Source organism: Harpia harpyja, chromosome Z, assembly GCF_026419915.1.
Source record: "Harpia harpyja isolate bHarHar1 chromosome Z, bHarHar1 primary haplotype, whole genome shotgun sequence".
Lineage (NCBI taxonomy): Eukaryota > Metazoa > Chordata > Aves > Accipitriformes > Accipitridae > Harpia > Harpia harpyja.
The window spans coordinates 89,089,470-89,117,021 of NC_068969.1; the positions used below are offsets into that span (position 1 = coordinate 89,089,470).

The 27,552-nt window shown below is 39.8% G+C and overlaps 1 protein-coding gene across 9 annotated transcripts in view; it reads right to left on the minus strand.

Annotated features, from left to right (window-relative positions):
• FAM169A (family with sequence similarity 169 member A) overlaps window positions 1-27,552 on the minus strand; it is a 47,591-nt gene continuing 20,039 nt past the window's right edge. For 3 of the 9 annotated variants that reach the window (XM_052777823.1, XM_052777824.1, XM_052777816.1), the window contains 13 exons: window positions 25,668-25,874; window positions 22,713-22,848; window positions 21,178-21,277; window positions 20,027-20,112; window positions 18,473-18,644; window positions 15,975-16,154; window positions 14,360-14,488; window positions 14,032-14,147; window positions 11,666-11,720; window positions 11,176-11,314; window positions 6,280-6,433; window positions 5,219-5,425; window positions 1-3,863 (listed from right to left, as the gene is read on the minus strand). In XM_052777823.1, the coding sequence (XP_052633783.1) occupies window positions 3,324-3,863; window positions 5,219-5,425; window positions 6,280-6,433; window positions 11,176-11,314; window positions 11,666-11,720; window positions 14,032-14,147; window positions 14,360-14,488; window positions 15,975-16,154; window positions 18,473-18,644; window positions 20,027-20,112; window positions 21,178-21,277; window positions 22,713-22,847 (2,013 nt within the window). In that variant the 5' untranslated portion in view covers window position 22,848; window positions 25,668-25,874 and the 3' untranslated portion in view covers window positions 1-3,323. Of the gene's footprint in view, window positions 3,864-5,218; window positions 5,426-6,279; window positions 6,434-11,175; window positions 11,315-11,665; window positions 11,721-14,031; window positions 14,148-14,359; window positions 14,489-15,974; window positions 16,155-18,472; window positions 18,645-20,026; window positions 20,113-21,177; window positions 21,278-22,712; window positions 22,851-25,667; window positions 25,875-27,552 lie in introns of all 9 variants that reach the window. The other 6 variants (XM_052777820.1, XM_052777819.1, XM_052777821.1 and 3 more) reach the window with 6 other exon arrangements.

Sequence of the window (27,552 nt, forward strand, 5' to 3'; positions counted from 1 at the left end):
AAAAACCCCCCACAAAATATAAGTTTAATTACTACTTCAGAACATTCCAAAAGAGCCAAGACAGTACTAAAAAAAAGGAAAAACTAACACTGTAACAAGACTTAAGTATAGTACTCCAGAATAGCAATGCATCTTTCATCAGATTTATAAACAGGGTATCACTAGTTTAGAAAACATCCAACACCTATATTTATTTTCACAAATGTGAAGTGTATGCTATTGGAAATAAAATGTTAGAATGGTCACTTAAAAGCAGAGAAGCTGAACTTATGCCTATTTGTTGCTATGTTTAACTTGGTAGCATTGATGACATTGTAAATGATCAGTTTGGTTACTGACTTCTACAACTGCAATGTTATAAAAGCAGCAACAAACCAAGGTTAGACATTTCAAATGAGTTAAAGACACTTCTGAAATAAGACATGTATACATTTTTATGTAAGGGGCTATGAAACATGAGAACAGCAAACAAGAATTCTGCATGAAATGAAAATAGACCAAAAGATAATGTGGGAGAAACAAAGCAAATCCTCTTAAAAATTAATAAGCAGTACAAGAAAGACACTTGAACAAATGTTGGATTCAAATACAAAACCATTTACCATTGAAGTGCAAGGCTGAAGTCACAAATTAATGTTCTTTAAGCTCTATTCCTAGACTAAATAAAGCTCAAAATAATACTGCTTGCTTCCACTGCACACATGTAGTAGTTCCACAGCATGTTTTAATAGCATTTGGTACAAACTTGTATAAAGTTGATGTTTTAATCATTGGTTGCTGGTGCAGTAAGATCTTAAAAATTCTTTAAGAGTTTGATGGTAATAAGACAGACAGTTAACAGACCAAAAAAAAATTTGTCCAACTAAAAACTGCTGGTTTTTCCTAAGGTAAAACACTGCAGTCAATACAGTTGTCAGATATGTTCCCTTGCATTAATGTAACAGAAGGTATAGACTATTAAAACTACTGTTCCAATGGGATAATCACTACAGCAATGAAAACTATTATTTAAAGTCAGTATTTTGATTTTGCTATTCCATATTTACTGCAAGATGATTGATGCCAAAGAAGTTGTTACAGAAATAAACTGCGCCCTTTAGTTCAAAGTACTGCTGCAATCACAATTAGAGCAATGTCCAGTTTTCAAGACTGTACTGGTTATCAGAATTGCTAATTGCACCCCAACGGCTCACATTCTGTACGTTAACAGTCTGGCCATCAGCTACTATCTCAGGTACCCCAGATTTACAGAGGTCTCTACTCAAGAGTATACTTAAAGATGCAAATTTAAGTTCAGTATTTAAAACCGACTCACTGAAATAAGATCAGAAATCTGATTGTTCTCAGTAGAAACCAAGACTGACCTAATCTAATAATCCTGTTGTAATATTTATGTATTTGATATTCAAACGTCTTAAAGATACTAATCGAAATCAGTTCCAACTTAGCCATGAAAAGTAAAAGCCAGGTGAGTGGCATTACCTTCTCACAAACACTGTTTTCTGACCTCACAGGGAATATGAGCAATAAACATATGTATCAAAAATCCACCTAGAAGTAATTGAAGTAACTGGTACTCACTTTTCATAAGCAAAAGAATCCTTAACTTTTTGAAAGTGGATACATTTCTATCAATTGAAGTATTCAGCAGACTAATCTTTAGTAAAGCTTGCTCTAAAAATGGAGTCACAATATACTGTATACAACCATGCTTTTTTAAGCCACCAGCCCTCACAAATCCCAAATTCTTAGCAATGTAATAGATGTGTTTTCTAGCCACTCTTTTTTTTAAAAAAATAAACCTTACCACTAAAAGAAAAGCCATACAGAAGATAACAGAAGTTTTGTTTCATGTGCTTTATAGAAAATGCTTGATTAGTTTTAGAAATGCTTAAGGTTCACTTGAATATGTTTACAAACAATCAAAGATCTTGAACATTTATCAGACAGGTACTCCTTATGAACCCCATGAATGTACATTGATAGGAAGTTACAGCTACGTGCAACAGTTCAAGAAACCCAGATTTAACTCAGTAATCCCATGCACCCTGAATCTAAAGTTTATGTAACACACTTTTCTTAAAAACTGCCTTTTTTTTTTTCCTCTATAAACTGCTCAACAGATTAAAAAGGAACATGGTACTTCATCAGCTGAATGAAGTAGTATGAATGTAACTTATAGAGTTAAAATACCTTATAAATACAGTTAATTGTATAAGCATAAAATCCAAAACCACATTCTCACATTAGCTTCATAGAGAGATAAAAGCTAAGACAGCATTGCAACTATTCAAGTGAACCTTGTACTCAGAAGTCCTGAACAGCAATTTCTAGATACCTCTATTTTTGAGACATTGTGGGAGACTAGTTCACTCATCTTAGAAAAGGCATATAGCAGGACAAATAGTGGCATGATTTCCTGTTCCTAGAACCACTGTTCTTTCTTATTCCTGAGTTTTTAACCCATTCCAAGAGCAGCTTCATTTATTGAAAGAAACACATAGCTAACTAAGGAGTAACCTACTGTATGTGTGACAAATTATGTATATGTACTGGAATCTATACTCCATGCACTCTGGAAAAATTTATGCTTCCAGAGATGCTCACTTTGGAAGCTACAAATTGTTTACTGTGTAGGCTTCTCAATCTTCATCTAAAGAACTTTATTATCAGAGTGCGCTATGGCAGGTACTGCACTGACCATGTTTCTACTGACTCAGCTGTTTCAAGTTATTCTCATGAGAAACAGATGCTGCTCACATTGTTTTAATCGAATGAGTTATACCTTCTTGTGTATTTTGAGACCTAGAATTAGAGTCTTGCATTCTTTTAATCTCTTCTGAGAAAAACCTATGGGGAGGGAACAAGAAGCAAGGAAGGATTTTTTTATTCAGCTTCTCTCCAGAGTAGAGAACACAAAGTTATCAAAAAAAAAAAAAAACCTAGACTGATGTCTGGCCTCATGGAAGTCTATGGGAATTTAAGAGACATTGACAGGGCCAGGATTTCACGCTGCATTTTAATTCCATGACTGCCACCTCAAATATACAAACTGTTCCCTTTGCTAGCACAACTGTATTTATTCAGCATGTATCCTTTATAAAAGGAGGAGACTGGCTGTTTACTTTTGTACTCTGATGAAGCTCAATGTCTAGTTAAAAATTTGAGAAGACTTGAGGAAAGGTGATGAATCCCAAGACAAAATCCAACCCAGAATTTTAAACACGTGTGTCCCCTGTCCCACATGGTTTAGTTACACCCTAGTGTTTTACAAAATAATAACTTTCTTATAAATAGAGGAATTAACAATCAATATTTAATTTTTAAGCTGGCTTTCCTTTTTTCTTGGGTGGACCTTTGTAGCCTTTGGCCTTTCTTCGCAAGTTTCTCCGATCTACAATGGGTACCTCAATTTCTGCTTCCTCAGAGCTGCTGTCAGCTCGTTCCACTGCTGTTTGCATGTACTGCTCCATCTGCTCAGCAGACTCTTCTGAGTGCTCTTCCAACTGGTTCTTCTGTCCTTCTTGTCCAGAAGGCTGCTGAAAAGAAACACCCTCAAGTTCAACCACTATCAAAGAGCTCTGACCCAAAGCAACAGAGGCCTCCTGTGAGTTGTGCCCTGCTTCCTCATTTTGACCTTCCAATGAGGAAGCTGTTTTGGGCAATACGTTTTCAGAAACAGATTGTTCTGCTGCTTCAGTTACCATAGAGTTGGTCAGGCCGTTGTCAGAGGGCTCGTCCTTCGATACCGAAGCAGCTGCATTTTCAGTGGTGGTCTTTTCAGATTCCTGCTCTTCTTCAGTGCCCTCCTCCACTGATGTACTTTCTTCAGTCAGCACTTCTGAATCATTTGCATTTAAAACCTGCAGGGGGAGGGGAAGGGTGCCAAAACAACCAAAAGGACAATAAATAGAAGATCCAAGAGGCTGAACAAGTACTGCCCCTAGCTAGCAACCTCGGAGGGTATTTTGGCATTCAGCAGTTTTTAATACAACATGTACAATCAACAAGCCAGTCCTTTCCTCCTTTTTGCATGAGACTATTTTGTGAACTGCATTTGATATCCAGAGTTGCGCTCCTATTTTCAAATACAAATTATTCAGAGGATTATTCAGGTACAGTAAAAACATTCTCACATTAATCCCAGGGAAAATAAGTAACTTTTTATTTTAGACATATACAGTTATCATTCTGATAGCATATAACAATCTGCTTTTGCACTATAAACAAGAACCAGTAAAATCTATGTTCTAAAAGGGTATTTTACCCTTGCTTGTACACTTCAAGACGGAATTACTAGATGTGTTTGTTTTGGCTGGGATAATTTTCTTCATAGTAGCTAGTATGTGGCTAGGTTTTGGATTTGTTCTGGGAACAGTGTTGATAACAGGGATGTTTTAATTATTGCTGAGCAGTGCTTACACAGAGTCAAGGCCTTTTCTGCTTCTCACACCACCCCACCAGCGAGCAGGCTGGGGGGGCACAAGAAGTTGGGAGGGGACACAGCCGGGACATCTGACCCCAACTGACCAAAGGGATATTCCATACCATATGACGTCATGCTCAGCATATACAGCTGGGGAAAGAAGAAAGGGGGGACATTTAGAGTGATGGCATTTGTCTTCCCAAGTAACCATTAGGCATGATGGAGCCCTGCTTTCCTGGGGATGGCTGAACACCTGCCTGCCGACGGGAAGTGGTGAATGAATTCCTTTGTTTGCTTTCCTTGCGTGCACAGCTTTTGCTTTACCTACTAAACTGTCTTTATCTCAACGCATGAGTTTTCTCGCTTTTACTCTTCACGTTCTCTCCCCCATCCCACTGAGGGGGAGTGAGCGAGTGGCTGTGTGGTGTTTAGCTGCCTACTGGGGTTATTAAGCCATGACACTAGAGAAAATAAGGATGTGGCTTTTCACTCATATCCAACTAATATTTTAGTGAGAAAGCTGTTTCGTTACTGCCAAGGGAAACTGGAGCAATGTATCTTTATTTCTGGTATCACATGCATATATGCCCCACTTCTGCATATTAGAACAGAAACACTAGTATATTCTGTTTATGGATTTACATCATCTGATGTAATAATTGCTTCTCCCATGAATTTCATATGACAGTAGGGGCTACTTTCTATCTGTTACTTAACAAAAGAAAAAACAGCAAGGTATGTACACTCTGAAGGAAAAATTACTTCACTTTTTTTTTTTTTCAATTCTCTCACCTTCTCTGATAGAGTGTGTTCTGAAGGTTTTGCCAGAGACTCAAGGATTAACGGAACAAACAGCGTTAAGGGTTCTTCTCCTTGACTTTCAGACTGCAATTTTGATTCACCACTTGGAACTTCATTTGCTGGTTCCTCTTCAGCCATACGTGAGGTCTTACCAGTTTCTTCTGTAACCTCACCATTAAGAGGTTCTGATGGAGATTCCTAAAAATCACACTGCTAAGTCAAGATTATGCTCAGCCATTGTTCTTCAACACTAGTGGGTGTATCTGTGATCTAAATTTGCAGCTTAATGTGAGAAGCAGATAGCTCAGGTACCTAGAAATGTGTACTAAGAAGGCAGAGCTTAGTGCAGAGGAGTTAACTTGACCAGCATATTAGCTTGGTGTTGTCACCTGTGCTAAATTTCTGACCATAGCTTACACTGTTAGGAGCCAAAGCCAAGCAGTTTTTATGCATCTCGCAAGCATACATGCTGCAGTCATTCCTTGAACCCAACATAGTGTAAGATCCACTTTCTCACCAATCAGTAAGAACATAAAACTCTGGAGGCATCACTAGGCACAAAGGGTACTCACAGATTTAAATTCAAGCTGTTAATTTGTAGATAAAAGTTGGATTTAAACATCAAAGCAGGCAAGCTTGAAGTGGAGAAGTAAAAAAAGCCAACAGTAGTCATTGAAGCACACCAGCTACTGGCTTCTTCAAAGAAAGTTTTTTTTTTAAAATTAGAGATACTGAGTCAGGTCTTGACCTTACTCCAGTTCACCAGAATATTTGAGTAGGAGAAATCAATTAAGAAAATTAGGTTGGTAGACAAGCTAGTCATTCACCTTACTGAAGATCCTATGAACTCTATTGTTCAAAATAAGTATAATGGAATATTCCCTGACACTAATTCTATACTAGCCTTAGCTTCTCAGATATACTTCTCAATGAAGCATCAGTATGAAAATCAGAGTTGATAGTCACATGGATCAAGGCAGCAAGGACCATATTTAACAGAAACTGTAGCTGTATTCCAAACTTATCTGCTATTGCTGTCACATCCAGCTCACCTCCTTCTCACTCGTTTTCTCAGGCGGCGATACATGTAGCTCTTCTGATACAGACTGGCCCTCAACTTCAGTAGTCACTTCCTCATCCTCAGTGTCCTCCTCAGATAATTCCAAGTCTTCAGAGCTTTCAGGTGTGTGGGCAGGAAGTTCCAGCCTGCAGCAGGTATTAAGACATATCCTTTAATCTTTTAGATTAATACATAATTTTGGTGATCTCAGCAGGGAAATTCTTCATGATCAATTATAAAGTACTGCATCACATGCTTGCCATAGGAAATAAGAATCCAGAAGACTAAATACATCTAAAAATGGCTAACTCGTCATTAGGAAAAAATCAACTAGGAAAAATTGTTTTGGCAATTATAAAATGAAGACATCTATCTCACTTCCATTTTATGGGAATAGAAGTCAAATTTGTTTGTTATTTTAAATTTAGAAAGCAGTAGTCATTATACATTTGGAACCCAGAAAGGAAACAACTTCTCTCACTCCCACTGTAGAAACAGTTTAAAATTATGGAGTTATAAAAGCAAATATGTTTGTATAATTGTTGAATATACATATATTAAAGACCATGACTGGAAAAAAATTCAAGGCAATAAACACATGGCTGAAAAAGATTCAATCAGCTAGAGATTAAATTAGCAAACAGCTGAAGATGAAGCTCTGATGCATCTGATGGATAGCAAAACTATCTCAAACATTCAGTTCTTACTTTTGAGATAATAAAAATTAGATGAACTGGAAGTATTACATACAAGCAAAGAAAAAAGCACATGCAATAGATATGCAAGAGGCTGCTTCACAATCTCATAGTAAAGGCAGTATTGGAGGGTTTTATCCCAGGTGCCAGTCATGAGATGAAGGCGCTCCACAGGAGAAAGTCCCTGCCAGAAGACCCTGCTGCATTTGCTAATGTGCATGGAAGGAGAGAACCAAGCTGATATCCTGCCCTGTTGCCATCAGGATCCCCCTTAGCTCTGCTCACAAACACCATGTTACACATCTTGTTCAAAGGAGCAGTGGCATCTTGTTGACTTCATTTTGCAAGGCCCAAAATACTGACATTCAATAACAGGCTAGTCCTCTCACATACCAACTAGCCAATTATTAGTAGCAATAGGGCAAAGAATTTCTCAACCTGTGACACTGTCAAACCATGTCATTTGGCCTGTATGAATCAGCTTAAGGCAGCACAAGACAGTGCAGGACAGCAGTGCTGTATCTCTGTAGTTCCACAGAGCAACTTAAATACAAAAATTAGTCTGTATCTAGCTATATTGATTTTGTGTGGCAAGGTTTTGGTAGCGGGTGGGGTTACAGGGGTGGCTTCTGTAAGAAGCTGCTGGAAGCTTCCCCTGTGTTCGACAAAGCCCATACCAGCCGGCTCTAAGACCGACCCGCCGCCGGCCAAGGCCGAGCCAATCAGCGATGGTGGTAACGCCTCTGTGATAACATTTTTAAGAAGGAAAAAAGTTGGGATGGCGGTATTCGGCAGCCGGAGAGAGGAGTGAGAACATGTAAGAGAAACAACCCTGCGGACACCAAGGTCAGTGAAGAAGGAGGGGGAGGAGACGCTCCAGGCGCTGGAGCAGAGATTCCCCTGCAGCCTGTGGGGAAGACCATGGTGAGGCAGGCTGTCCCCCTGCAGTCCATGGAGGTCCACCATGGAGCAGATATCCACCTGCAGCCCGTGGAGGACCCCATGCCGGAGCAGGTGGGTTCCCGAAGGAGGCTGTGACCCCGTGGGAACCCCGCGCTGGAGCAGGCTCCTGGCAGGACCTGCGGATCTGTGGAGAGAGGAGCCCACATTGGAGCAGGATTTCTGGCAGGACTTGTGACCCCGTGGGGGGCCCACGCTGGAGCAGTCTGTGCCTGAAGGACTGCACGCTGTGGAAAGGACCCATGCTGGAGCAGTTCGTGAAGAACTGCAGCCCGTGGGAAGGACCCACGTTGGAGAAGTTCATGGAGGACTGTCTCCCGTGGGTGGGACCCCACGCTGGAGCAGGGGAAGAGTGTGATGAGTCCTCCCCCTGAGGAGGATGAAGTGGCAGAAAATAACGTGTGATGAACTGACCGTAAACCCCATCCCCGTCCCCCTGTGCCGCTGGGGGGGTGGTAGAGAATCCGGGAGTGAAGTTGTGCCCGGGAAGAAGGGAGGGGTGGAGGGAAGGTGTTCTGAGATTTGGTTTTATTTCTCATTACCCTACTCCGGTTGATTTGTAATAAATCAAGTTAATTTTTCCCCAAACTGAGTCTGTTTTGCCCGTGACGGTAATTGGTGAGTGATCTCTCCTATCCTTATCTCGACCCACAAGCTCTTTGTTATATTTTCTCTCCCCTGTCCAGTTGAGAAGGAGGGGGAGTGATAGAACAGCTCTGGTGGGCACCTGGCATCCAGCCAGGGTTAACCCATCACAGTCTTTTTGGTGGAGAATGCGGGCAAGTGAGGAATTTGAGATAAGGATAGTAACTGAGGGAGGTAACGGGCAAAACATGGACTGAATGCAGCTAGAGAGTTAAGAGCTGCATGACGAGCGGGGAATTTTTATTGTTGTAATTGTGGTGAAGGGACGAGGGGTGGATTGTGTGCAAATTGTCCACTTTTTGTCGGTTTTGTGATGATATTATTTTGATTTTGGTGTGGGGAATTCTTTTTTGTTGATGTGAGTGAAGATTTTGTGTGATGAATGTAGATTTTAATGATAGTTCTTAAAAATGTGCTGCACAGAGGTGAGGGGTGGAATGTATTGGTTTTGTGTGGCAAGGTTTTGGTAGCGGGTGGGGTTACAGGGGTGGCTTCTGTAAGAAGCTGCTGGAAGCTTCCCCTGTGTTCGACAGAGCCCATACCAGCCGGCTCTAAGACAGACCCGCCGCCGGCCAAGGCCGAGCCAATCAGCGATAGTGGTAACGCCTCTGTGATAACATTTTTAAGAAGGAAAAAAGTTGGGATGGCGGTATTCGGCAGCCGGAGAGAGGAGTGAGAACATGTAAGAGAAACAACCCTGCAGACACCAAGGTCAGTGAAGAAGGAGGGGGAGGAGACGCTCCAGGCGCCGGAGCAGAGATTCCCCTGCAGCCTGTGGGGAAAACCATGGTGAGGCAGGCTGTCCCCCTGCAGTCCATGGAGGTCCACAGTGGAGCAGATATCCACCTGCAGCCCGTGGAGGACCCCACGCCAGAGCAGGTGGGTTCCCGAAGGAGGCTGTGACCCCGTGGGAACCCCGCGCTGGAGCAGGCTCCTGGCAGGACCTGCGGATCTGTGGAGAGAGGAGCCCACAGAGCAGGTTTTCTGGCAGGACTTGTGACCCCGTGGGGGGCCCACGCTGGAGCAGTCTGTGCCTGAAGGACTGCACGCTGTGGAAAGGACCCATGCTGGAGCAGTTCGTGAAGAACTGCAGCCCGTGGGAAGGACCCACGTTGGAGAAGTTCGTGGAGGACTGTCTCCCGTGGGTGGGACCCCACGCTGGAGCAGGGGAAGTGTGATGAGTCCTCCCCCTGAGGAGGATGAAGCGGCAGAAAATAACGTGTGATGAACTGACCGTAAACCCCATCCCCGTCCCCCTGTGCCGCTGGGGGGGTGGTAGAGAATCCGGGAGTGAAGTTGTGCCCGGGAAGAAGGGAGGGGTGGAGGGAAGGTGTTCTGAGATTTGGTTTTATTTCTCATTACCCTACTCCGGTTGATTTGTAATAAATCAAGTTAATTTTTCCCCAAACTGAGTCTGTTTTGCCCGTGACGGTAATTGGTGAGTGATCTCTCCTATCCTTATCTCGACCCACAAGCTCTTTGTTATATTTTCTCTCCCCTGTCCAGTTGAGAAGGAGGGGGAGTGATAGAACAGCTCTGGTGGGCACCTGGCATCCAGCCAGGGTTAACCCATCACACTAGCTGAAGACCTCAGCTTCACGTAAAAAAAAAAAAAACAAAAAAACCCACAAAACCCCAAACAACTAATTTTGTTTAAAGAAACCTAGTGGAACAAGTTTGAGGATTTCCTAGAAAATAATCAGGTTATCTTCAGTTCTTCAGAAGAGGTTTGAGGTTGCAGTGGGGGTTTTTTTGAAGAGAATGAGAGGGAGACACAGACATGGGGAGTCAGTGTGTGTCTCTGAGCATACATATACTCACACAGACGAAGGGGGAGGAAGAAGCTATTTATTTTTTTTTTTTTTAAACAGCCACAGTTCTGCTTTCTGGATGGAAGCCAGTGCAAATTAGTACTTCAGGCCCTGTCTTGTATGACTTACAGCACACAAGTAGTACAATTCTTCACATCCCCATTTGACAATTATTACACAGGATAACATCCTTTAAACCAGAGATGACTTTTTTTTTCCAGGATGTAAGTTTAGATATGATGGTTTTAAATTAGAATTAGTCTAAACAAAGGGCTTTACTTTGAAGCTGGGTGGCTCCCTATAGCTCTTTTGTTATTAAGTGACAAGCAGTAACCAGCTCCCAAACTATAAACAGTCAAGACTATTTTACTGCAATATGCCACCATAAAAAGAGGTCAGGAAGGGACACCTCTCCAAAGATCACACCTAGCATTGTGGATACATGTCCAGTTATATTATCACAAGAAACTATGCTGTATGAATACAGATGTTTTCACCTTCATGCAGACTTAGTTATAACAGAAGACCCTCAGCGCTCACTGTTTTTTTACTGTTACTCCCAGTATCTACCAAGCTTTCAGAGACGCTACATTTTGGTGCAATCGCTCCTCAGGTGATGTCTCTATTTTCTCACATCAGGCTTTACTTTTAGTAATTTTAAAATCAAGCATGTACAAAAGAAGAAGTAGCAGCACAAGTAGCACTGTGAGACACTGTTATAGTTTGTGACTGTCCAAGCAACAAAACAAGGAATCAGTAAAATACAGGCTCCTCTACCTGCTTTCTGACCCATGAAGAGTGTTTTCCTCAACTCCTTGGGAAGTTTCAGGTTCAGGTTCCCAGCTACGTCTTCCTGTCTTGGGACGTTTTAGATGACTGCTTAGTACTCGAAGGGCAAGAGGAGCTGTGTTAAGGCCTTAGGAAAAAAAAGGCAAAAAGACCAGAACAAATGCAAGTGAACAAATGCAGTCTAAGATCTGCATGTAATTTTTCCCCCTAATATTTCATTAAAGAAACTGAGTGCAAGTAAAACAGCATTCATTGTGGTACTTTTTCTGAATACACATGCATAACATGTTTACCAAGACTCCTAACAATTTTATCCAAAGTCCTCTAAAAGATTTATGAGTTGAACCTCAGCACCTTAGAGGAAGGCATGTTTTTATACACTTTGCAGATGAATACACTAAGATTGAAAGCGGTAAAAGAGCCTGCAAATGTATTAATCCACAGTAGTCACAATACTGACAATCAATGTTATTTTTACCTTCAGATGTGCTTGGATGGACATCCACTGATTCTTTACCTTTTTGAGAGTCAGCCTGTGAAGCAAAAGCAAAGCCAATGTTATTTCAAAAACTTCTGAATTGATTGAAATACCTTCATCTCCCTATCTGTGGTTGCATCTTTCTAAAGCACTATTTCATAGTAATGATCCTACAGAAGAGCAGCTACAAGCATTCTTAATTTAAGATACTTACATACATGTGTCTTATCTCTCAAAAGATTTTTTTTAACTATCTTTATTACAAGGATGAATATTTATATCTACATTTTACTTCTGGCCTCAATATAGAAGACAAGACTTGAAAGTAACCTGTCTTTATGAACAACCCTACCAAGATTTTTTCCTAACCATTCCATTTATAACAGGTGTCCACATAATTAAATGCTAGAAGTCTTTTTTTGTTTCCCCTTTCTGTATAAACCCAAGGGACTGCACTACAGTAGCTGACAAAATTTAACAGGAAAGTTTTATTTTTATATTTGTATTCTATTTTGTAGTCTTGTTTTTATCGTGGCATGCAACAGAATATGGTAGCCCATGTAAAAAAAGAGATCAGACAAAAACCAGAACTTGGTGATTCAGCAGTAATACAGGTTACATGCACAGTCAGCACAAGAGGCTGCTTACATCAGAGTTCCCTCTCCCTAGAGCTCTTTTGCCTCTTGCAGAAAAAAATGGAAATACTGGGATGGTGGGGAAGAGCAAGTTAGCTGAGGACTCAGTGGTCAAGCACGTGATACTCTGAAGTGGGTACAAGCTGTACACATTATAATAACCTTATGCACATTGCTCGCTCTTAGCTGCTGGAAGTAATCTAGAACTGGCAATAACCAGCATCCAGGTGTTCTGCCACCTTTCAAGCCTCACTTCCAGTACCACCCAAGAAGACCAGCAAAAAGTGGCGGTATCTACGTTCTGCTGCTTGAAATAGTTTCAAATGACTTTTAAATAGATGAGAACTTGTAGACTAATGACAAATTATTCTAGCATCAAAACACACAAAATAGGGAGCACTAAGTGAAAGGTGAAAATGAAAGTTGGGGAAAGTTTCTTCCTGGTTTGGGGGAAGGTGGGATATTTTTTGTTTGGTGACCAGTTTTGAAAGCTTTGCAGAACTGCTTATAGATAGTGCAAGTGCCAAGGAGAGAGCTGCCGGCAATTCTACCAAGCTTTGAGGAGCCGGAGCACTTTGGTATCTACCATCTTCCTCTTCTGGAAAAAGGCAAGAGACAAGGCTTGAGCTCTTAACTCACAGCAACAAAAAATTTAAGAACTACTATCCCTCTGCTATCTTCTCCAAGTATATCCATATAGCTCTACAACCAAAACATTCATTCTTTAGATCATTTTACTGATATGACCATTATTGGAATCTGAATCTAGAACTCAGTGATGATGCTGAAGACACTGTTACAAATGAAAGACAACTAAGAGTTGTTGCTTCTGGTCACTTAGAGACTAAACACATCACTGCTTTGCTGTCAGTTTTGCTTTGGGAAATGCTAATTTTCTCAACTGGGAAAAGGGAGATTTGACTTACATTACAAATCTACAGTTTGGATATTAATAGCTGAGTGTATCGATTCAGCCATTATTTCCCGTTTTTAATTAAAAGTATTGACTTCTATGAGAGCATGGTCATGTCAATACTACAGACAGTCCTGAAAGCACCAAATCTATGCTCACTGTATTTGGAGCTCAGCTACTCTCAAGCACATTCTGTGTGGCCTCAAAACACAAATAAGATAGAAAAACAGGTTCATAATATTCAAAGACCCAATAATGATCACATATCCATATGTAGCTGAAATCTGGTTGATATTTCAAACATGTACAAAGAAAGCTGCAGTCCTTTTATATGGACAATGTATAACTGACAAATGCAAACTGAACACTTTCCACTGTATTGAACCGTAATGTGAATGTGTACTTCTGTAAACACTTTTCCTCATTCTCTCCACTCCTATGATGACTCTACTGTTCAACAGTCTTTCTAGACAGTTTAATCTCAGAGCCAGCTGAAATAATCTCCCTTCTCTAAACTGCTAGCAAACAACTCAAATTATAGACCCTGACAGCTGTGGCACAGACCCTCTACATTCATATGGACACCCCAACCCTCTGAAGAAAAAAAAAAGTTATTTTTAACCCCAGCTTAGTCATCGGTGTTACATCAGTGGGAAGCATAACATCCACTCAAAAAGTAACAAAAGCATTTGTCTTTTATATATAGTGCAGACCTGAACCAATTCAATTATAATGAGGTGGACAAAAAGCATTTCTCATAATTTGGTTTTTAGTAACAAAGCAATAAAAAAAAAAAAGGTAACAGTCAGTGTACCTACACTTACCTGTGTTTCTAGCTTGGTCTTCTGTCCACTTGCTTCAGATACTGCTGCAGACTGCTGAAAACGATCCTCTGCTTGGGTACTCTTATTTTCTTTCTGTGAGGCCTCTGCTGTTGGGATTTAAAAGAGTAAACAGGGAAATGGAAAATTATAGTGCCTTTCTATAACAATTAACCATTCCAAATATCATCTCACAGATCTCAGGACAAATAAGTCTTTCTGCTAGTTTCCATGGGCAGTGTTCACAGAAGTCACTGTTGTACTTGCGGAGTGTTTATTCAACTTTGTAAAAGTGACAGAAAACAACAAAACAAAGCATTCATACCTGCAATTTTGAGCTTTTCCTTTTGCCATTTAGAAATGATAGAAGTTCTCTGGAACCAACATCCTGCTCCCTCCACTTCCCACAAAAGGTTATGATCCTCAGGGTACTTCTCAAGATATTGCTTACAAGCTGAACAAACATAAGAAAAACCACTGTATTTTATATATATACACACACACACTTGGCTGTACCTCAGTTTTTAAAGTTTATCTGAAATCAAATTAAATTTGCAATCTTCCAGCATACACATAAACCACCACAGAAAAAACTGTTAAACAAAATGGTCGAGTCTGAAATAAACATAATATTGTTTTACCCTACCCATCCTTCTAAATAAATCCTTTCTTCACCTTGAAACACTTTCTGTAATTATCTTAAACCGCAAACAAAGATGCATGGGATGTTGCTCTTCTCTAAGCACCCACTCGAGAGTTTTACAACTTCACTGGTCACTGTCCCTGCCAATCACAAGACCCAACCTAGGATGGAAGAGCTCTTAGGCAGAGGATATAGTCAAGTGATTTTTGTCACCCCATGTTATTATAGGGACTCATGAAAAGCACTCTTTTGGAATGCAAACATGTTACCATTGCATGGTTTATTATCCCCTCACTGTTTACTTCTGGAATATTTTCTTCTCTGCTATCCCTCCACCTCTTTTCTCCCAATACACATACTAAACATCCATGTGGAGAGGCATGCTTTGACATTATTCTGTAGTAGCTACCAGGAAAACTACTGTTTTTCACCTGATTCACTATTGATGTATAATCTCAGTGGACAAGATCCCTACTGTATCATTCTTTGGAATGGATTGGATGTACCAATGGATTTGGAATGTACCATTCATGGAAATGGATTAGACATTAAATTCTGCTCAAGACAGTTTGCTGGTTGAAGCCTAACAAAGCCTACCACGTCTGGTAAGATCCAACAACAGACAGTGGTACTTGGAAAAGCAGAAAATTGCCAGTGGCTAAGAAGGCCAGATGAAAATGTTCATAAAAGGATGTCTGGCAGATGGCCTAAGAGTAGGACAAGTCTTGAGAAACAGAGCAAAGGAAATGTGCTTCTTGTCTGAACACAGTCCCAAGCAACATCATTTCCAAAATATGTGTCATTACCTATACAACATAACCTTCTTGGGCTGGTAATGGAAGACTCCTAAGTGTTTTGCTTGTACATTAGAACTGTGCCTTCTTATATCCAAGTTAAAACATAGCCTAGTATGTCCATTTGACCAGAAGTTCTGAGAAAGCATTAATTAAATTACTTTGTGAGGCTTAGGTGTGAGCAAGAAAAAAGGTGCTACAAATGATATACATTAGATCACACAGAGAAACACCTCAGCCCATTCTGCAGGCTTGGGGGAGACACAGTGGGAAGCTTCACAGTAGCAGAAAGCTAACAGAGATCCAGTAATCTAATCTCATGTAGAGGATTAAAAGTCTAATCAGAAACTACTGCATCTTAAACAGATCACAATTTTTAGCCTTTACTGAAGAGCAGAACATTAATACGGAAACTGAGGATGCAGCCACAAACATGGAGCTTGAATGACAGCACTCATTTGAACATGTAAAGAAAGCAAAAAGAAGATCAGAAAAGAGCTTGCCTGTGTACATGAAGGATGACAGCGGGTATCGTAGGCCAAGAGAGTCCACAGAAAAGGAATGCACAAAGTCTTCCAACATGATTAGCCCAGAGTCTCTCCCACGATGTTTCTTTCTTACAAACATTGTGTCTAGCACTGGCAGCTGATATCTCTGACCATGGTAAGAGTTACAAACGCTTCCTGGAGTAATAGGAGGAGAAAAAATATCCATCAGTACATCAGCACTGACATGATGCAGCATGGATTTTAGCATATTCAAATAAAGACTTTTATAATTTATGAATATTATACCAAACTATATAATTGTAAGTTATGTAAAATTATATTAAAAATTATAAAAATCATTTAGAACATTCATTAAAAATAAACAATTACTACCAGCCATTTATTGGCTCTTCAGGCAAGCTTCATAATGTTACCAAGATTTATCAATAGATTAATATGTTAGAAAAAGTCTATAATACCAGAAAAGAATAGCAGAGATAGAGAGGAAAGGCTCACTTTGAAATCTCACTATACAATTCCATCGGAAAACTACACTAAAAATGAAGCTGAAAGAGCGAGGAGGAAAAAGGACACAATAAAATTCTTTAATTGCACTTTTATGTAGATTATATCACTCCTCAGGACAAATACGAAGACTATAATTCTGCTCTTGTTTAAAGACTGAAACAATAATTCCAATTTTTTAAAATGAAACCACAAGAAATCCTAGGACACTTTACATTGTAATTCTCCCATAAACACCACATTATCCATAATTAAACAAAGATGAAACAGACTGTCACAACACATAGGTACTTCAGTATCAGAGGATTCAAAGGGTAGATATGGACTCAGTGGTGAAAAGGGGATGCCATATAATGGCATTAAGCTAGCCCACCAATTATCCAATCCATTTTCACACCCTCGTTTTGGAGTCAGTGTGAACTATGCCAAAAATCTTGCCCTTTCTTCTAACAAGACCAAGGAGAAGCATACAGTTGTCTATACAACATAGTCTTTGCAACCTTGTACTTCTGAGACCAATGAACATACTTATCTTCATTTGTCAAGCAAGGAAAACATGGGCAGAGAGGTTACATTACTTGAGTACCCTTTGGGATACCAGTCAAGCTCCACTACTCTTTCCTAACCATCTGTTTCCAGAGCTGCCTTTCTTCATGTACACTACTCATTTGGAGAATACAGCACACAATCAAACACGGGTGAAGTATTGATAATGCCTAGAAAGATTAGCCTTCAGTGTTTGCTAACTCAGGACAAGTAAATGAGAAGGCATCATGAGAAGTGAGCAGGAATATAGCAAAACCTCACTGATGCATGAAGAAGTGTCCCCATTCTAGACTAAAAACAGAATCACTACTCCAATTTCCAGCTTTAAAAGGCCACAACAAAAACCACTGCAACACTACTTTGTGACCACCACGCTATAGCAATTATTACATTAAAAATAATACTGAGATTTATACAGCTTATGCAATGCATAATTTCTTAAAAAAAAAAAAAACAACACACAGAAAAAGATAACAAAGACAATCAGAACAAATTAACTGGTTGCTTTCCTATCTTGATTGCCAGACCAGAATAGGTCAGTGACCCAGACAGTTTACTATTTTAATAGTTTGCGAAGGCATATATATATGTTAGATGGGGCAATTCTCCAGCAAGCCTCCAGTACCATCATTAATCCCAAATTAGTTAACCCCCTCTAGAGATGAAACAAATGCCAGACCGTTTCCCCTCAATCCAGATATTGATATTCTACAAAGTCCTATCAATGTGCAAAACAGCCTACCCAAACACTAAATTTTATTCAGCAAAAAAAAAAAAAAAAGAAAACCACAATAAATTCCTAAATAACTGAAGGGAGATTATAAAGTTTTATAAAAAATCAGAAAAACAGAAAAACAGGAAGTCTGTAACATTAATAACAAACCTGCCAGCTTAATTGTGATCTCTGAGGGAATGTGTGTGTGGAAGAAAAGGGAATCTTTTTGTTATCACCAGGTGTAGCTGAATCTTATGCCTGTGAGCAAAGTTTCTATGCTGTTATGCTATAAAATGTTTAAGTGATAATGACATCTGATTCTACAATCATTTCAGATAAACAGGATCTCTGCATTCTGGAACTAGGTCAAAAAACCTAAAGAAAACCAAAACAAAAACCAAAAAACCAAGCACAGCCCAGTCCAACCATAAACAATTGTTCCACAGAAAAAAAAGGAAAAAACAAATTTTTTGGTATACCTCATTTCTACGGTTTTAAATACATTTTGCAGAATATGAAGAAATCTAAGAACTTTTAGATTGCTAAAGCACATAAGCATTTAAAAGCTAGAAGTTTTAACAGCAATCTGACCTCTTGTGATTTCAGGAAAACACCAACTCACTAGGCCTACAAGGTTTGTAAAGTCTACTAAATACAATATTCTTGAAATAAGCTCCCTATCTCCCCTCCAGACCCCCTCAAATCCCACAATACTCAGGTGTTTTACCTGTAGGTTTAACAGAATAGAACCCAATAGCCTCTCCTTTTTTCCACATGATCTTAGCATAGTCATTGCTACCATGACAGAGAAAAGGGATCTCATTTCTTTCCATTTCTTGCTTCCGATAGATAATTCGATTCAGAACATAGAGAACAATCCTCTCTCCAACAGACTTCACCTAAGGAGACACAGAAGAATATTTTAGAATAGTGGTCAGATTAGTTGATACACATCAGGGACCTTATTTTTCAAAGTTGCCAGTTAACACAGCTACAGACAGAGTCAAGAAAAGCTGTAAGTGCTAAGGCAGGATGAAGCTCTGGGGTTTGTTTGAGGGCAAGGAGATGCTCAGAAGCCATAGCAACAGGTTAAGTATAAAGCACTACCATAGACAGAGGATATTTCTCAACTTCAACATCACTCCTAATCTGATAGGTAGAAGCTGAGAGAAGTGCTGGGAGTGGGGCGGTGGGGGAATTTTTTGATTTTAACTCAAAACTATTTTTGGATTTAAGAAACATTCACAAAACACCATAGTAGTACACCAGCCTCAGACTTCCCAGGCTAGCAGGTAATGGAGTCCTACAGAGGAGAAATGATGAGCTTCACAGGGTAGCAGGACTTGGCACACTCAATCACTGCTGACAGAGTGGCAGACAACAGGACATGATGCAGTGGAAGAACTAGTTACCACAGTTTCTGTGGCACGAAACAAGGAACTCAATATCCTTTTCTCCGTCCAGCAGGGTTCCTTTTACATATGAAATTTAAATTCACCACTACCCTTCCCACTGTGAAGTACAAATGCCCAGAGCCTCAGCTACTCTACCTGTAAAAGATTCAGCTTTCCTGATTTAATCACCATGCTACCATTAAGAAGCACATGGAAAACAAGGCTACACACCAGGTTCTCTAGAGTAAATTAAAAAAATACAAAAATCAAAGACAAGTGCCCAGATTCCATGAGCACATACAAATTGCACCCCTGGAAAAATACAGATTTCCAGTTTTGGAAAAAACGCCCACAAAACTCCATGCTACATAGGTGTCAGTAATGGTAACGAAGGTCAATCATGAGCAATAAAGCAGATACCAGGCAACTTACTTTCCCAAACCTATGTATTGCCACTGCAAGCCACCAGCTCCAACTCACCTCTACCAAACAGGTTCCTGACAATATTTTTAGCTTACTAGTCTCCTGATAAGACCAATAGGTACTGCTATGGTACAACATACCACTCTACTAAGATGTTTCAATACAACCAGACATATGATGTTCTAAAGAATAAAGAAAAAACTCTTAACATCGTTAACATCTAAATAGCTTACATATGAAGCTACTGTACAAGAGTCACTCTTGCCATAGACACCATCTTGACAAAGAAGTTCCCTTCCACCTAATACGTATTCCTCTACTCTCATTGACCTTGCTTTTGACATGAAACAGCCAACTCATTTCTGAATGAAATGAAAACATATAACATCTCACACACTAGCTATTTGCCATTACTTTCCATTATCTTGAAGGATAATTGCTAGGTGAACGTTGGAGTAATTTACCTGATGAAGCCCCTGTCTAGCCGTGACAGATGTTCTCACAATGTCATCAATTGACCACCACTGGTCAGCAAGATACAGGGCTACAGCTTGAAAGAAACAAGGGGAAATAAAAAGTTAGTGATTCTTACCATTCCAAAACAAACATATTCATTAAAGCTGCTAAATAGTCAGGAATAACACTGTAGTAACCAAGTTAAGCATCTTCTAGTTGGCACTGTATTAATGCAGCTCTTCCTACACTAGCACAACAAATGTGGTGCTATACACTCTCCCATATGCAATGCTCCCCAGTCCAAAACTTGTCTGAAACTGAGGACAATAAAACCAAACACAGATTTTGTGCAGTATGACACACAGGAACTGATTTTCAGACATAAGCACTATCCTTCATCACTGTGCTCTAGCACCTACTTCCACTAAAAACTGGGCCTGCCAAGAAGAGTCTCATTAATACATGTATTTTAGTTTTGGGTTGCTGATGGATTTTGATATTGAAACTGGGCAAGTTTTAGGGACTCAGATGAATGTAAAAAGTCTGATGGCCATATGATTAGCAATCAAGAAGAGTTTGATCTATGGGCATTTGTGGCAAACTTGGCAATCATATACATGGCATTAAACAGAAAGAGAAGGAAACATGGAGGACTGGAAGGGAAGGAAGAAAGGGAGAAAAAAAAAACCCAAACCAGTGAGATGTCACCTTAGCCAGAGCTATGTTAGGACCTAAAGCTAAAGATGAATTTAAACTTGATGCTGATCAATCACCACTAATAAAAAGCATCTAAATTCATGGACAAATTAATGGATTCTGTGAATGCCCAATAAATTCCTTTTGGAGAGGTGAGGTGTACATAAAGAGATCAAGAGATACATGTTGTACTTGGATTCAGACAAGCACTATGTTATTTTGCTATATACCTTCTGAATTCAATGGGTCCGGTTCTACTCTGACTAGCATGCAAAGTTCTATCACTTGTGTGTATAAATCCACAACAAAAGTAATAGTATGGAAACAAGAACACAGTGAACAACAAATGCAAAAGTGGCAAAGTTATGAGCTACACTAGCATGGAATGAGCAAGGGCCTGGTTGCACGTATTTGTCACAGAAAAAGAAACAGCAACACAAAGATTAAAATCTTAAAATGAAACCTGTGAGCGAGTCCCCTGGTGCAAACAAAGCAAGAACTTTGTGTGTCTGCTCTTGACCATAAAGAGGAACGAAGCCCACAGTTGACAAGCTAATAGGAATCTGAAACAAGAGTGTACAGTACTTCAATGGACTCTTGCTAAAACAACATTAGTAAAATATATATAGCAGGATAAGCAAGGTGAATGTTGAAAACCGAGTGCTTAACAGTTAACTGTAAAGGACAAGCATTACTTTAGCCCTTACTTTAGACATTTCTTTCTAAAGACACTACATTATAAAGAGCTCTGACTCTCAAGGTCTGGCAGATATAGCTACAGTGATTTATACTGTTACAGCTCTCTGCTGTCAGCAGTTTGCATTTACATGCACGACTGAAGCAAGGTGTGCACAGAGCCAGCAGTATGTTCACTTGAACTGCTCCAGCTGTGCAAGCTGTCAAAACCAACAGAACAAGGAGGCAGTCAAGCACAGAAACAAAGTGGCACAGTGAAATTGCTGTTTGCTAACAAGAGCCCTAATGCACTAAGGTGGGAAGGCTGCATTCAGAAGGGTTTTCTTCCCTTAAATTGCATATGTTTTAGAAATTCCAAACTTGTCTGCTTGATTTCCCCTCAGGAGCAACATGAGAAGGGTCAAATCAATCCACCTTTCAAGAGCTGACTACCTTTGTGGAAATGCATTTTGATATTTAAAATCACGTTTTCAATATTTAATTAACACATAAACACTAGACAGACATTAATGATGTGGTAAATAGACTTGCTTACCCAATTTAAGAAGATTATGATATGCTATGCCATAAACGAGGATGTTAATACAAACAAATATTTAGGCATACAGCACCTGCAGAAATGCAGGAAAGTACTCAAGACTCTGCTTCTGCCAAGGAATCTGCAGCATTGACCTTGTGTTCCCACACAGAATCCTCTCAGCTCACTTATTTTCCATTAAATTTATACACCATTGCTTTTATTGGTACTAGTTCTAATAGAAACATTCATCTAGAGGTAGAACCAACATTGACCAACTTATCACAGCCAGCCTCTACTAGAACTCCCAACAATAGCAGGGAGTATTTCAGATAGAAAGAAAAGAATCACCTCTGAAATAGTGAAACTTGCTGATCAAGAATTGAACCCAATTAAGAACACTGAAGGACTGACATACAAAAAGAGACAGTTAGCTTCAAAAAATCATGAACCCCATAGTTACAATGATAGATTTTTGTGACTGCAAGAGTTAGTGCTTTTTAGGAAAGAGTTTGACTCACCAGTTGAAATTTTAAAGTTTTTAAAAAATTACTTAATGCATACAGATCCATTGCCTAGAAGCAGGAAATAGTCACTGATGCCCAGATTTAAACCCAATTACGGAATTATAAAAGGTAGAGTTTAACACACAAACAGGAATTTGGAAAGTACAAAAGCTTTGCTAAAATAATTATGTAATTCAATAGTTATGGACTGGATATTTTAAATCTTAAATCTACAAGTATATCAAGAAAACTTGGACTAAGGTATTTGTTGGTTCTTACTTTGCGGTGGTCTGGCAGAGACAAGAATTCAGGACAGTCTGGATTCTTATACCGAAGGCCAGACATGTAGACCTCTGCTGAGCTCTCCAAGTCCTGATGACTGCAGGTCTTCAACATATCCACAGGGAATGACATCCTCTTGAGAAATAAGCAACATTATTACTATAGGTAATCTGAGATACAATGCACAGTTTATCACATATTCCAACTAAACAGGTAACTCAGACTGTTGAACACCCTCCCACTGCTCTCTAGAGCCCTCTACATCCAAGCCAGAAAGGAGAAATGCTGCAGGCATTTAATTAGGATGGTGCCCATTAACGCCCAGTCTGTAAAACAATACATAAAACCAATCTGTACTTATAAGCAGAAAAGGATGGGTTTAGCCCACAGATCACTCTACACCCAAACGTGGAAGTTTTCTAACATACAAGCCCCCTGTTTGCAGCACATGTACAATAGACCACATGCTGCCTTGAGGTGGCAAGGCTCAGTTATCTCCCTCCCAGCTGATGTTTCTGAGGCTACAGATTAACCAACAAGTGGCCAGTCAAATAAAAAGTAAACAGCCTGAAAGATAACAACAAGAAAGATAAGTTAATTTATTTTGGAGACTTTGTATTTAAATCCATCTCTAAAGAAACCAAAGCATCGTTCAGAACTTCTCTCAACTGGCCAGTTAGTGCACCTACCAACTGGTTGTCTCCAAAAGCATTTTCACTGTGAATGTCACCTAATCAGAAAGTAACTCCCGAAACACACAAAGTATGTTTAAAGAGGAGACATTGCTTTACTCTGCGCAGGATGCAAGGTGGAAGATTTCCACAAATCAAGCACACCTACTGAGGTTTTTAGTTCATATTTATACACTACAGTTAAAACACCACGCCTATCTAATACATATGTTCCGCCTAGCTATTGCATATTCATTATGTTGAGCAAGCACGACATGTTGTTCTCTTGAGCAATCATCCCAGAGTCTTCTATGCCTGTGCAGGGGGTCTCTGGTGGTCTTCAGTGGTCATTTGGGGAAGAATACCCCTACTCCTTTTGTCCTTTCATGGTCACGTGTCATTTGAGGACACCAGGGTCTTAGTTTCTCTTGCCAACCCCTGGTTTCTCAGTGCTGAAGGAGGATGTATGTCCTTAATTAGCAAGTCCGTGACTCTTCAAGCATCCTCTATTGTAAGCAGAACCTTAAACTAGATAAGCTTTACCTTGAGTACACATAATCTAAACAGTCCTTGAATAGCAAACATACCACACTTCTCATGTTTTAGGTTTTTTTCTTTAAACTATCACCTCCACCTTCTTATTTGTTAATCAGTCTTTTGAAGGCTTGAGGCAACAATTGCCCCCCTTTGGAAGTTTTAAATATTTTATTTGAGACTTCCAAGATCTTTAATCATCATTATATTCCGGACAAGCAGAGTCCACACAGCTGCTTGTTTCATGCATCTAATTAGCATTGCAATGATTACTATCACTACTATTATAATAATCACACTCTGGATCAAACTAGCTTAACCATCCTGTAAGGGACCATCCACCTAAGCTTTGTAGAATTTTGTTTATCCAATTGTTTTCAGCACTTTCTTGCAATTCTTTTGTCACCTCCCTGATTTGGTCAATTTGTTTATTAAGATCTTCAGTCACATTGGGAATGTGGACACAACAATGTTCCTTATCCAATTTGAGATATCCGCATAGTCCCTTTTCTTTGGCCAACAACAAATCTAGAGCTAAGCAATTTTGTAAGTTCATCTCACTATTTGCTTGTATCTGCTTATTTACTATAAGCAATCCTTCTTCTGTTGCATTTGCTAAACTGTTCATTTGCCAAGTGGTGTTAGTGAATAATACTCAGTTTTCAAAAGCTATTATTCTGGGGGTTAAAATTGCTTCCATGGCCCATCCTACTTTTGTGGCCGTTGAGGGGCCATGCCATGGGTCTACATTTGACTCCCTTTTAACCCTTCCCCATAGTTGGAGTCAGAGGATTCTTTCTCCACAATGGGCATAATATTAACAGCCAAGGGTAATGTGATGATCTGGGATATCAAGATGAAGTCTATTTGTCCAAGTCCCATCACTTAAAACCCACACAGTGTGAAATGGTTTTTGTGTGACATTGGACTTGTCTTGGGACTACATCTTGTTTCTCTACAATTAAATTTCAACATTGACATCCAATTTGCAATGCTTTTTCCACCCCTGTTATGTTTTTCAAAACTCCCATATGAGAGCAGTTGAACACTTGAGTGCAATTCCATTCAGGGGCATATACTTCATCCTTGGGATTCATGATAATCTCGTCATACTGATTGCCAGTATTTATAAATTGTCCTGTCCATTCAAAACACCATGGATTAAGGTTCATACCTATCTTTTGACCACATCTCAGGCTGTTTATCTTCCATGCGGCTTCTCCAATTTGTTGGATCCTTGGGTGTAGGACAGTTAACCTTTGGAGTAGCTCAAACTCTCCTGTTCCAGGTCCTCCAGTTTAAGTACAACAGAAAGATAAACCTGTCTCATAATCACTACCTGGAATATATGTCTTGTCCTGTATGAGGCAGCAAGTCACACTTGCTTTTAAGCTTTTGCTTAAGTTTACCAGTGGTGGCTCTTTCAACGCAAGAATTCCCCATTCTACTGGATTTTTGCTGGAATGTGGAATTGGTATACAAGTAGTAATACTCGTAGTGTTTTGTAATTTGCCAAACTGCTGAATCAATTTCAAAATTAAATTATCTTCCAATCCCTTAATTTTTGTTAGTATCATTAAATTAATGATAATTAAAATTTTGGATTCCATATTCCTATCAAAATCATGAACAGATTATCACAATAGTAAAAAACATACTGTGCCCTACTCCTGAGTACAATTTATGAATTAACCCTTTTAAATTTTAGATAGAGAATTCTCTTTCTGTTTTTCCACAATCCACTTACCTGGAGGGAGTCCCTTCTTGATAATGGATCCAGGGTCCCACTCTGTTAAGTTTGACTGTAGTATATGTAGTTAGGAGAATTTGAAAGGGTCCTTTTGAATGTTCCTTCAGAGGTTTGTTGTTCCAAGTTTTTAAATAAACCCAATCTCCTGGCTGAAATTCATGAACTGCAGTATCCAGGCCCAGAGGCGTCCTTAATTGCAGATAGCTGTTAAGAGAAGACAGAACCTTCCCTAGAGAAATCACATACTCTTTAACATATTGTTTCCCTATTAATTCTGTAGATCCTAGCTCATGATTCATGCTTTGATAAGGTTTCCCATATAATATCTCAAAAAGGCTAACCTTTTCCTTAGATCTTGGTGTAATTCTCACTCTCAGTAATGTTCAAGGGAGAGCTTCCAGCCTTTTCAACTGAGTTTCCTGACAAATTTTATTGAATGATCTCTTAGTTGTTTGGTTCATTCTTTCGACTTTCCCACTAGACTGCAGCCTCCATGAGGTATGCAAGTCCCATTCGATTTGTAAAAATTTGGATTCCCCTTGGACTATTTCTGCTACAAAGTATGGTCCTCGATCTGAGAACCCTCCCAGTACCCTGAAACTCAGAATGATTTCTTTCGATAAAACCTTTACTACTTCCCTTGCCTTGTTGGTGCCACACAGGAAAGCTTTGGGCCATCCTGAGAAAGTATCCACAATCACCAGTAGATATTTATATACCTTTGTGAGAGACTGAAAGAATTAATGTCTCAAACATTGTGGTGGGGCAAGTTCTACATAACAACAAAATCTGCATAACAACGAACCCTGCATAGCAAGGAACCACAGGTGAAAAGAAGCCAATCAGCACAGGACATATACAACTGGATGGGGAGGGCATGCCAGAGGGTACAGAGCTCCATGTTCTGATATGCCGAGCAGGGCAGCTCACTATGCATGGCCAAATATCAAACAATGGTCGAAACATCTACAGGAAAGGAAAAGTTACTCCCCAAACAACGCCCAAGCCCACCAACCCATTTCCTCGAAGGTTCTGAAAGCACAAATCACGCGTGATACCTAATTAGCCTGAGTTCGAGTGCCTGCCTGAAGGAGGGGCAAGGTTGATAAAAGTACAAGAACTGAAGCCCCAAGTGCGCATGCCCACCAGAACTGGACCTTTAGACCAATGCTGGACCCAGGACTGGTGAAATCTTTTTCTCTTTTCCTCTTTCTCTCTCTCTCCTTTTCATAATCCCTACACCTCATCCCTTTAAGACACAAAACCACTGGCCAAGTCTGGGACTAAGAGTGGATCCAGCCACCCCTATGCTCCTCTCTAAGAAGGAGCCTAGAAAGCAAGGGGGTCTGCTCTGAACGTCATGACTCAATGGGAGGGATCTCTTTATTCCCTGAATTGATGTATATGGTTAACACAGGTTACACAGCTTACTGAGGTAGTTCCATGCCAATTCCTGTTGTGAGAAACCCCGCCACCTATGTTATGCCTCCCAAGTTCACTTTGCTTCTGCCATGAATAAAATGTTTAACTGATCATTTGGTGTCATTTCACCTTAATTTAGCCCAAGGGAATCCCAAATTCAGCACAAGTCCCTGGTCTGTCCAGCGTGGGTCATGACACCCTTACAATTGGGTAGTTCAAAAAAATTGATTTGCCAGTAGTCTCCAGGTGTCTAATTTTCTTACCTCTTCTAAGGGGGGCCTTTTCTGAATTTTAGGTTTATTCTTTAAACAATTTCACATTTCTGTACAATCCTTTTAGCTACTAACAACATATTAATTCCCACAGCATATAATCTGGTTGCCTCAAGCAAAGCTTCAACTCCCATGTGTGTACTTTTATACATCCTTTCCATTAGCTCTTTCATTATAGGACAGGCAAT